This window comes from Macrotis lagotis, chromosome 1, assembly GCF_037893015.1.
Source record: "Macrotis lagotis isolate mMagLag1 chromosome 1, bilby.v1.9.chrom.fasta, whole genome shotgun sequence".
In the NCBI taxonomy this organism is placed as follows: domain Eukaryota; kingdom Metazoa; phylum Chordata; class Mammalia; order Peramelemorphia; family Peramelidae; genus Macrotis; species Macrotis lagotis.
In genome coordinates, this window is record NC_133658.1 from 895,793,377 (window position 1) to 895,806,026 (window position 12,650).

Genomic DNA, 12,650 nt, shown 5'->3' on the forward strand with positions numbered 1-12,650 from the left:
GGGAGATTTCCTAGCTGCTATCTGGTTCAGTGAAATTCCTTAAGTTATTCTGCCTCTGGAAGGCATGCCTAGATAGATGACTTTTAACTTTGCATAAAAAGGTGGAAAAGCATAAAGAATTTCAGTGATATTTGACAGGAACTCCTTTTGAAGAGCAATTCATGAAATAAAAATGAATCTAAGAACCAACCAATGATTGGAAAGCCAGAGAGATTTGGGATAATGACTTAATCGGCACATTTGCTACTTCCCTCTGGGGTTGGTGTCTGTTAAGATTTAATGGAATAGAGCCCATCTGCAGTGAGGAAGAACTGTTCTACTTGGGTAGTACATGCGCCTGGGGAAGTGGAACAACGGGTCTGAGCCTTCTCTAGAGTGCATCAAGCATGGGGGTCGGGAGACAAGACAAATGCCACTTCTCAGACACAGCTGCTCAAATTGATCATCAATCTGTAGCATACCCAGGCAGCAAATCCCCCAGTGCTCTAGGAGATGTGGTCCCTGTTTGTTTTCTGACAGTCCATAAATAAACAGAAATAACATGCAGGGAGCCCCAGGGAGACGCCATGTTAGATTAGCCAAATTGCAAAATCTGCATCTAGCGCCCTGTACGCTGGTCCCCCCCCCCCATTCAACAGGATTGGAATTCTGTGCATGGGGGCTAACATCTGAGTACCAGGGGCTGGAGCTTCTAACTGGCATTTTACCAACATGTCTGCCTTTGGCAGACTTGGGGTCTAGTTCAAAGTCTGGCATTCTCTAGTTCAATGACTTTGGGCAAGTTGCTTTCCTCTGATTCCCCATAAAAACAGACTATGATAGAATTAGTCCAACCTCTTTACTTTATAGATAGAAATCCTAAACTCAGGAGAAGGAAGTGACTTGAACAATCCCCTAGAAGCAAGGGACAGAATTTCAAAGTTAGTAGGGAGAGTTAAAACACTAGATATCTGAATTAAGATTCAGAAATTCTTTTTTTCGATTTTTGCAAGGCAATGGGGTTAAGTGGCTTGCCCAAGGCCACACAGCTAGGTCATTATTAAGTGTCTGAGGTCACATTTGAACTCAGGTCCTCCTAACTCCAGGACTGGTGCTCTATCCACTGTTCCACCTAGCCACCCCTCAGAATGCTCTTGATGGGTTAGAATATCAAAGAATATGTAATTGGGATTTATACATGGGGTTCACATATTCCCAAGGACAATATGAGGGAGGCATGGTTAGAGAGCAGTCTGTCTGGAAAAGATCTGGGGGTGCCTTCCCAATGTTCATTATTTCCTAATTTAAGCTGTATATAATTTGCATAAATTTATTTTTATGTTGTCTCCCCCATTTGATTGTAAACTCTTGGAAGCAATGGAACTGCCTTTGGCTATGGAATTGTCTTTTGACATAGAGGCTGCTGAAATTCCTTTTAACTCTGAGTCTTTGTGATCTCAAGTCTGGACCTTAGTCCCCTTAAATGAAGGTGATTGAGTCCTTTCTCAACTGTCCCATGCTGCTCTCTCCTCTGAAATCTGCCTGCTTCTCAAGGGAATGCAATTACTTTAATGGACAGGGAAATGGGGAATGGGATTCCAGTGCAAGGCAGCCAGGTTGTTGGGCTATCATTATTGTTGGCCTCATATGGTAATTTTCAATTCAGAGAGAACCCTGAAAAAATCTGGACATGCTGCTCTCTTGAGTACTCCAGTCTAATACATAAAAGACTCAACAAATACTTCTGCTTTTTTTCTTCCTCCCTTCTTTCTCTTCCCTCTTCACAAAAGCCTGGAAGCACAGTCAATTAGAGGGAGGGTAAGGCTACCAAACAGAGGTTGCAGCTTGGTTCAGTCTGGAGATTTGGCTCTGAAAGTACCACCTGTCTCCATTTTTGTGACTTTCTCATAAGCTAAAACTTAGCACCTATAACTATGCCCCCCCCAATCATGTTCTGGACTAAGGACCCTCCTCAAGCATCTTCTCTGAGCACCTCCTCCTGAAAGCTGAAAGCAAAGGAATCAGAGCAGGACTGAAGCCTAGTACCAGTGGGTATAAAAGCCCAGAGGATGCCCTCTGCCACCATCTGATAGGACCCAGAAAAACAGGCTGTCGTTGGTAGAAAGTCCTCAGAGATTCTTAATAAGGGTCTGAGAACTTTTTAAAAATAGAATTTTGATAGCAATGGGATCAGGAAGACCTGAACTTAAATTCTGCCTCAGACATTTATTAGCTACCTCAGTTTCCTCAACTATAAAATTGGGATCATTATAACAACTACTTCCGAGGTTGTTGTAAGAATTAAATGATTTATTTGTAAAACAATTAACAAGAGTCTAGGACATAAAAGACTCAGTAAATTCTTCCTCTTTCTTCCTTGCCTCTGTCCTTTCTTTTTTCCTTTCTATATTATTCTTCCTTCCTCCCCCCCTCCCTCCCCCTCTTCCTATCTTCCTTCCTTCCTTTACTTGACTCTTAAAACCCTAGATCTAGAGCTGTAAGGGACCTCAGAGGTTAATTCACCCCTTCCCTTTGATTAACAGAGAGAGAAACTGAGACCTAGAAAGGTAAGTAGTCTTGAAAGTCCTTTCCAATGTGGCTCCGTCATTTCCTCCCAGGCTAACTTCCATGACCATCGCCTGCACTGCAATTCAGTCAAACTGGTCCTTCCTGCCATGCTTCCAGCTTCCCCTCTAGGAATAGACTGTCCTTAGATCTAACTTGCCCTCTCTCCTCATTCCTGTCTTTCAGAACCCCAGTTTCTCTCAAGGCTCATTGTACATGAGGGTTTTCTGATCCACTGATCCCCAGCTATCTCTCCCTTTCCACTCCTGATATTTAGATTTGCATGCCTTTATCTGTTTATATGTTGTTTCACTACTACAATGTCAACACTGAGGACAGGCACTATTTGATTTTTGTCTTTGTAGCCTCAGAAGTGAGCAGTGTTTGAGATTCAATAAGTGTTTGATAAATTCTAATTTTGCCACATTCTTACCATCAAGAAGGGGCAGAATCCCCTGGCAGCTTCGTAAAGAAGCTGAACATGGCAGGCTATGTTCTAGAATGGTACATCGGGAGCTAATGGCCAATCATGATCCATGATATAATTATCTCTGCATGAGTGAGCATCTTTGAGCTGGAGCCACCTGGAGCCTGCTGTCAGAGATGATTCTAGTGGACATTATCTATTAAAAGATGTCAGCCAAGTCCTCATGGCTTTGAGCTTCTGGATTATTTGTCTGGGTTATTCCCTTCACTCGTACCCAGAGAGAATTCAAGATTATCCCAAGAGCTGAAAAAGCCAGGTGCTCATCGAAGCTCTGGACAAACAATTGACGATGTTCCTTCCCTCACCTTCCCTCTCTCAAAGTGGTATTTTGTTGGCTTGTTCATCCACCACAGACCTGCCTTATAAAATCTACCTTGTTGTTCCTGCATGGCCTCTCAAAGCTAAACTGTGAACTCCCTGGGAGAGAGGACAGGATTTCCAACTCCTCCTCCAGAGAGCTGAGAAGGCAATTTAAGCTTCTTAAATGTTTGTTTTCAATAAACGTTAGGGGCACTTGTATGCTGGATCTGGCAAAAAAATCTAAGGGAAGATGTCATCTCTGCCATTTTCTAGCTGGGTAACCTTCAGCAATAACCCTCTCCCATTCTCTCTCTCTCTCTCTCTCTCTCTCTCTCTCTCTCTCTCTCTCTCTCTCTCTCTCTCTCTCTCTTTTGTTTTTAGGCAAGTGGGGTTAATTAACTTGCCCAAGGCCACACAGCTAGGCAATTATTAAGTGTCTGAGACTGGATTTGAACCCAGGTACTCCTGACTCCAGGGCCAGTGCTTTATCCACTACGCCACCTAGCTGCCCCTCCCATTCTCCTTATTGCTAAGCCTTCCCCCTGAGATTGTTTTCTACTTCTACTGCATAGAGGAGAGCTTGCATGAACCTGCTTATTAATAAGACTATCTCCCTTAGCCGATGAGGTCTAGGAGGGGAAACTTGCTTTTGGCTTACTATTAAATCCTCAAAGATTAATACAGTGCCTTGCAAACAGTAAGTGCCTCATAAATGCTTACTGACTGGTGAACTACCCTTTGCCTTGTGGGATCAAAGAGAAAAAAGACCCTCAAAGATATTAATTAAGTTCAACTCCTTCATTTTACAACTAAGAAAACTGAGGCTCAAAGGGGTTTAATTGGGTGACTTAGGACTTGAACTAGGTCTTAAACTAGGCCAGCTAGTCCCATAGAGTCACTTTAGAGCTAAGAAAATAACAGCTCAGTGATGCGAAGTGACTGTTTCCCTCCTGACCCTGTTCCTTCTCAGGGTCCCCCTGCCTTCTTTCTCCTTCCTAGACTCCCTCTCTCCCCTGGCCCCTTTCTAGTCTTCTCAGTCCCTCCTGTCCCTTTTCAGGCTCCCCCTCTCCTTCTGCCCCTTGCCAGGACCCTCCTTTCCTCCTATCCCTTTTCAAGCACCCCCCACCTTGCTCTCATCTTTTTCAGGTTCCTCCTTTTCTGCTCCTTCCCAGAATCCTCTTCTTCTCCTCTCCCTTCCCAGGTTTCTCCTCTGCCTTGGTTCCTTTCTAGGCTCCCCCTTGCTCCTTGTCCCTTTTCAGTCCCCCCCTTTTCCCACCAAGCCCCTGTCACCTTCTGCTCCACCTCCAGAAAGCGCTTCAGGTCCTCTGTGTCCAGATGATCCTTGTGGTTGCTGTAGCTGAGCATGAGCAGGTAGAGGTCCCGGCGCGTGGACATCATCTTGTAGAAGGCGCAAAACTCGTCAAAGCCCAGTGTCCCCTGGTTGTCATCTGTGTCTGCTTCCTGGAACACAAAGATTCACCTGAGGCATGGACCAGTGGGAGTTCAACTCCCCCTTTCCCTCCTTTCCTTCCTTCTCTTCTTCCTCCTTCTCTGGCTCTGCTGTTTTATAGCGTGTGACTTCCCTACAGGATTAGCAATAGTCATCCCATTCTAAATATTATGCTCTATAAGCTGTCCTGAATTATTCTTTTTTGAAGTTTTAGAAATATGTTTATTTTGAATTTTACAATTTCTCCCCTAATCTTGCTTCCCTCCCCCACCCCACCGCCCAGAAGGCAGTCTGTTAGTCTTTACCTGGTTTCCATGGTATGCATTGATCTAAGTGGTTTAGTAAGCTAAGAGAAGATTTGGGAGGAAAAAATGAAAGAAATGAGAAGTTTCCATGAGAAAGAGCCATTTGAAGCAAGCCTTGGATAATAGGACTGAGGGAATTGGAAAAGGGAAAGACCAGCCATAGACTTATTGAACTAAGGGAGTTGTTAAGTTCGTTTTTTTCCCAAGAATACTGAGGGACAGATAGATCAATGAGGAAGGTTGGAGCAGATGGGGTACAATCTGAAGTATAAAAGTCTGGACTTAAGCCAGTCTTTGCTCAAATATCCTCTACAGAAAGCCCCCAAAGCGCCCTGAGTAAGGTCCACTCAACCATGACTGAAAGAACTCTTCAATAAATGTTTAACTTCCCTCCATTTTTTTTTGCAAGGAATGGGGTTAAGTGACTTCCCTTCCCCACCCTAGATTTTTTTTGGGGGTGGTGGGTTTTACAAGGCAATGGGGTTAAGTGGCTTGCCCAAGGTCATCCATCCAGGTAATTATTAAGTATCTGAACCAGTTTTGAACTCAGTCCTCCTGACTCCAGGGCTAGTGCTCTATCTACTGCACCATCTAGCTGCCCCTATTTCCCTCTTTTTCTTAGAGAAGTGGGGAACTGCAAGTGCAAAATGTTCTATATGCTGTCATACACAGGCAACTGTCATTACTTCTGCTTCTTTGTCGGAAGGGAAGGCTCACCAGATAGTGGCAGAAGCAGAGTGTATAGAAAGAAGATTGTGGTACAGAAATGAAGGGTATCAATAAAACTAATTAAAATTAAAAATTAAAAAACAAATAAAATAAAAACAAATACATAGATAAATATAAATAAATTAATATAAAATTAAATTAAATTAAATACTAAAATAAAATAAAATCAAGAGAAATAAATGCTTAAAAGTTCAGATTTTTTTTTAACATGCAAGTGGAAAAAAGAAAATATTATTTTTTAAAAGTTCAGACTTCTACTCATGATCTGCCTCAATATTCTAAACTAGAGACAGGGAGGAGAGGCAACAAGGAAGGGACAGGAAGACACCATCCTGAAACCGGAGAAGATTCTGTTTGCAGGTTAACTGTCCCTTGAGATCCATGTCAGATCCAGGTATAAGAAGAAGATGAAGGAGAAATTCCCACCGTGAGCCAAGACAAGAAGTCCCTTTCTGGTTTGATCACCAGACTGGTTGTGAAAATCCCATCTTGTCTCTAGTTCTATCTCCGAGATTCCATTTCATTAAAATGCTAATTAAAAGTTGCTGCTCATCCATTATAAACAGGTAGAGACCCAGGAGACCTGGAACCCTCCCTCCAAGTCCAATTTTTACAGTCACATCAGAAGCAGCCCAATTCACAGCTTGCACTCCCTAATTATCTGGACAGTGGCTGCCATCCATCTAGATTGAGATTTGACAAGATTCCCAAAGCAGGGAGACTTGCAATGACTTTGCCTGGGTCAATCAACTTCTACTGGTAGACTCCCACATCAGTATTCAGGTCAATGCAGAACTCAAATTGTATTATAGACTGCACCAGACCTCAGCTGCCGCAGACCACTTAATAACAGCCCTTCCAGGGCCAATTGCTGTCACTGAGGACACTAACTCAGAAAACCTTGATTGTGTTTCTAGTGTTCTGGAGCATCAGCTTCACATCCTATTAGGGTCCCTTGTACATAATGACATGATTTACAGCATTGGCCCAGCTATTTGTTCAGAAAGGCCTTTCCCAAGAACATTCAGGTGAATTCTGTTGTCCAAACAAAAAAAAAAATCATTTTCTCACTCTCCCAGGTTAGCCAAAATAATTACTATTGCAGTTGAATTCAGATGACATGGGTTCAAATTCCAACTTGACTATTTGCTAATTATGTGACCCTGGGAGAATCACTTGATTCTTGATGTTTGCCTCAGTTTCATGCATTGGAGAAGACAATTGCCATATCTCTGCCAACCCCCCCACAAATAGGGTCATGAAGGATCAGATATAACTGAAGACTGAGCAACAACTAGCAAGATAAATTCTTTTTTTTTTTTAGGTTTTTTTGCAAGGCAGTGGGGTTAAGTGACTTGCCCAAGGCCACACAGCTAGGTCATTATTAAGTGTCTGAGACTGGATTTGAACCCAGGTCCTCCTGACTCCAGGGCCGGTGCTCTATCCACTGTGCCACCTAGCTGCCCCAAGCTTGATAAATTCTAAAGAAATAAAAATTAAAATGAAATCTGTCTCTGCTCTTGAAGAGTTTCTATTCTATAATAATAATAGTAGATATCACATGGCACATTAAGATTTGAAAAGTCATCCTCATTATCTCATTTGATTTTCACATGCCTGTAAGGAGGTTATTGTAGACCTTCTACAAGACAAAAGCAGGGGTTGACTTGCTTGTGGTCAGTCACATAACTTGTAAGGGTCAGAGAAAAAACTTTGAGCCCTTTTCTTTCTAACTCTAACAGCAACATTTAAGGCAGATACTAGGGGAAAGGAGGAAGAGAAGAGGCAGATAGATATGTCAATCCAAGGAAGCTATCTCAAGAACATAGAAGCTAATGGCTTAACCAGCATCACAAAGTGTTTGAGTTAGAAACTATTAGAAGTCAAATAAGAATAAACCACTTTTCAGAAATGATTTAGGGGCAGCTAGGTGGCACAGTGGATAGAGCACCGGCCCTGGAGTCAGGAGGACCTGGGTTCAAATCCGACCTCAGACACTTAATAATGACCTAGCTGTGTGGCCTGGGGCAAGCCACTTAACCCCATTGCCTTGCAAAAAAACCCTAAAAAAATGATTTAAATGTTTTATGAAATCTCAGACATTGAGATTCAGTTCTATATAACCTTGGGCAATTCATATCTCTTTGAGACTCAGTTTCCAATTCTATTCAATGAGGAGGTTAAGTTTGAACGTCCCTAAGGGGTCCTTCCAAGCTCTCCCAGTCAATGCTTCTACCTTTCTTTAGCCCCTGTGGCTAGAGATAGCAGAGAAAGAAAGTTGCCCAATACACGCCAACCCAACTGAAGTTCTCAAGTTGACAGTGTTTGCAGGGAAAATACATCTTTGTGTTAGTAGAAAGAGTTGACTAAAAGCTGAGTAATCTGGGCTCTAATCTCCAATCCAACACTAACTTGCTGTGTATCCTTGAGCTAATCACTTTTTCCCTCTCTAAGTCTCAGTTTCCTCATCTGAAAAGCAGGAAGGGGATGGGTGAGTCAGACTAGGTTCCTTTCAGGTCCCTTTCTTCTCCAAATCAATGATCCTGTGATTCCCTTCTTTTCAATCCTCATCAGTCAGTCAGTAAACATTCATAATCACTATAATGCTGAGGATAGAAATAAGAAAAAGAAAGATGATCCCAGCCCTCAAGGATTTTATTATCTATTATGTGAAAACAATACAAAAGGAAGTTGAAAATAGGGAATAGGGAGCAGTTGCTGGCAGACAGCAAATCAAAACTTTCAGAGGGGTCCCAGGATGATGAGGCTCCTGTGGGCTTCATGGGCAACAAGGTCTGCCAATGCTCCCCATGCCTATTATGAAGATTTCAGCAGGAAGTAGATAACTGACCCAGATGGTTTATTCACTGCTCTCCACTGATGGAATATATAGGAGACCCAAGGAGTATGGCACAGTGGGAAGAGGACCAGCTTTGGAGTCAGAGTTTGTTGTTCAGTCATTTTGGTTTTTTTTTTTTTAGTCAGATCCATTTTCTTGGCATAAATACTTGAGTGAGTTGCCATTTCCTTCTCCAACTCATTTTACAGGTGAGGCAAACAAGGTGAAGTGACTTTCCCTAGGGTACCACCAGATTATCCTTCTCTAATTCATTTTATAGATGAAGAAACTGAGGCAAAGAGGGTGAAATGACTTTCCAAGGGTTATGTATGATTTGCCATTTTCCTTCTTTAGTTCATTTTATAGCACAGGATCACATATCTAGTAAGTGTCTGAGGTTGGATTTGAACTCAGGAAAATGAGTTTTCCTGATTCCAGGCCTGGTGCTCTGTTCACTGCACTATTTAGCTTTCTCAGGGTCAGAGGGTCTTACTGTCTATGTAACTTAGGGTAGGTCACTTGGGCCTCCTCTGTTATTTGAGGAACTTTCATAGATGGCCTTTCAGTTCTAGATTCAGAATCCTAGGAAAAGCAAGTGGTGACCTCAATTTTCCAAGTCTATTCAGTCTTTAGAATGTAGCCTAATCTCGTCATGACTGTAAAGTGCTAAGGAGCCTGCCTTTGTGCTAGTCATATTGTCCAGATTGCTCAAATTTGCTCACAAGGCAGTCTGAATGAGCAGGACCTTCAGAGGGACAATGAACTCTCTAGGCAATGTCTATTCGAAGCTGCCCAGGTATATAATAGCAAGAGCCAACTAGCCACATCTATTTCTCTGCAGAGGCTGAGGTTCACTCACCCCTGCTACTCAACACACTTGCTGACAATAAACAGGAGACACCAGGAAAAATCTACCCTGCTTAGGTGTCCTTCCAAAGTTTAAGATGCCAGGTCATACAAACACAATTGCAAAGCTTCAGGAGGATTAGATGAGCTTCTCAAGTGGTATAAGTAACCCTCAAGAAGAGAAGGGAGAATGAAAAAGCTGGATGGGGAAAGAAAAAGGTTATCTTGAATCCCAGAAAGAAGGATTTAAACCCAGGGCTCCTCTGACTCCAAAGATGGTCCTCTTTCCACTGTACCTTACACCTTAGACTTCTCATATTTTCCATTGGTGGAAGGTATCTGGGTTAGGTATCAACTTTCTGCTGAAATTTATCTTCGTGGGAGCAGGTGGATAGCTTAGTGGATAGATGTCTGGGCCTGAAGTCAAGGATGACAAGTCAAATCTGGTCTCTGACACTTACTAGCTATATAACCCTGGGCAAGCCAGTTAATCTCTTTTTGCCTCAGTTTCCTCATCTATTAAATGAGAATAATAATAGCACCCACTTCAGAAGGTTGTTATGAGAATTGAATGAGATACTAATTGTAAACAATTGTGAAGAATCCCATCACCCTGCCATATCACATTAGTCTTATTAGTCCTACTTCAATAGTATCCTTTGTTCCTGGGGTCACTCTGAAATAGGGTGGAGAGAGAGCTTCTCCATCCTTTGGCTGCTCTCCCTTATCTCACTCTATTGTTGTTCTTTGTCCTTTGTTCTCAAAGAGAACCATTCCACTTTATGTAGATTGTGGTAACAGTCTCCTGGACTAGAGTATCCTGAATCTCATTATCATCATCAATTTTCTTAGAGCATCTTTGGCTTTTACAAAGCACCATTTCTCCTCCCAAGAACCTGCCATGAGTCCCTACTATATCAAATCCAGATTTCCCAAACTGACCATGGCCATGAACTTTGGCACTTCATTGTTATATACATTCATTTCCTCTCCCCAGTTATGGCCACACATGTTACATTGTGAGCACCTTGAGGGGAGGGACTTGATATTATATTTTTATCACCCACAATACCTACCATATGACTGAGGGAAACAGTGTTATACATTAAAATATGTTATCCTTTGTCAGTCTTGGCATGATACCTGCCATCATATGTCAGACTGGGTAAGATAAATTCCATCAGACTTAGTATGAAACATGTTATTACATCAATGGGTGGGTAAGACATATGTCATGTCACATTTGGTATGATAAGTATTATTACAGGCCACATGTAGTCACATGCCACACAATAATACATGGTGCATTATTATATGTCAGATTTGGTCAGTGTTAGTTTTGCTGAAGTGTTTTTTTCTCATTCTTTTAAGAATTCTTTGTAAGGGAAAGGACAAGGATTATTAGCTCAAGATCACACCTTTCCTCTCTTCCTTCAATTTCTTTCTTGAAATAATGGAAGGTTGTGCTTTTCCCATTGTAATTCCATTATTGGTAGTGCAGCAGTGAAGAGAGTATTGGGCCTGAAGTCAGGAGGACTTGAGTTTAAATCTGGTCTCAGACACTAGCCACATAACCATGAGTAAATCACTTTACCCTGTTTGCCTCAGTTTCCTCATCTGTAAAATGAACTGGAGAAAGAAATGGCAAAATCTCTCCAGTATCTTTGCCAAGAAAATCCCAAATGGGATCATGGAGAGTTGAACATGACTGAGAATTATCAAACTAGCTATCTGAAAAGGGGAGAGATATATTTGGAAATGGAGGTAAGGTAAAAATAAAAACTATCAATAGCCTTTTAAAAAGGAACAATAGGGAAAAGGCTACTGGATTTTAGAGTCCTAGGTTCACATCCCAGTTTTCATTTTTATAACCTTTGCGACTCTTAGAATCTCAATTTCTTCATCTGTGAAATGATGGACATCTAGACTAAATGACCTTTGAGGTCCATTACAGTTCTAAATATATGCTCTGTATTATCCATGCTCTATAATGTAGCATGTGATCAACACATCCCTATCAAGTCATTGATTCCACTAAACTCTGCCACACAGGTCACCATAGTATGATAATTCAACACTGAGTCATAGAATCACAACAAATTCAGCTCCTATTGCAACCACAAATCCCATCTCTATCATTCATCCTATCTGAGCTTTCAACAGCATTTGCCCCTACTGATAAACCCATTCTTTCTTAAACATCTCTCTTCCTTTAGCCTCCGTGGCACTGTGCTTTTTCTCTTCTGATTCTCTTATTTTCAGTCATTCCTATTTCCTCTCATCACCTCTCCTCTGGATGTATTTCTGCTCTTGGCTCCCCTTCCTGTTTTTCTTTCTACCCTCTGCCCTGACAACTTCATCTGCAATGACTTAAATGGACACATCATGAGGGATAATACCAAGGCCTAATTGGAATTAAAAGAAACACCTGTTTGACATGCTAATTTCTGGTGTTTAGGTCTGACCACATTAAGGGAAAATGATGGTAGTCACTGTTTAAAGAAATCCTGAGCTAGAGATAACTGCAGCAAGGTTAGGGAAGATTATTTCTTGTCCAGGAAGAGCCCCAAAACATAAAGGGGAGTATCACAAAGGAAAACTTTATCCTTATTCCCTTCATCTTATAAAATTAATGGCAGTTTTTCAGCCATTAAATAAACACAACCTGGTCTGAGAGGGATTCCTACCATCAAGACTTTCAGAATTAACAAGCTCCAGGTCTTAATCAAGGATCCATCAAGTGGCCCATTACAGACAGGTTCTATAAGACTTGGTGATTAAGCCAGGCCAGGAACATTGTTTGCTGTGTAAGCCACACAGCAGAGAAGGCCGTGAGGTGTTCTCTCCCATTGTCAGCTTCCTGGGTGTGTGATAATCTTTCATTACAGCTCAATCCTCACATCTTTGTATAATGAGCCAGTCCCAACCCTTCTATATATGTATGTGTGTACAGTTGAAATCTGAAGCTGTCAGTGAGAAAAAGCCCACACGCTGGATCTAAAGCCAGTGATCAGCTCCCTGAATGTCTGTACCATGGACAGCAACCAATATCTCCCTAGAGAGTCCAATGTCCCCACCCCCAACTACTAGCAGTTCTCTTATGGGAAGGTTGAAGAAACCACACTGAGATGATAATAACCCTTCCAGCCA

General features: G+C 42.0%; 1 protein-coding gene across 1 annotated transcript in view; it reads right to left on the minus strand.

Annotated features, from left to right (window-relative positions):
- The window catches only part of PLCH2 (phospholipase C eta 2), a 350,828-nt gene that overhangs the window by 82,053 nt on the left and 256,125 nt on the right, over positions 1-12,650 (minus strand). Inside the window, exon 6 of the mRNA XM_074218687.1 lies at positions 4,622-4,792. Coding sequence (XP_074074788.1) covers positions 4,622-4,792 — 171 coding nt within the window. The remainder of the gene's footprint in view (positions 1-4,621; positions 4,793-12,650) is intronic.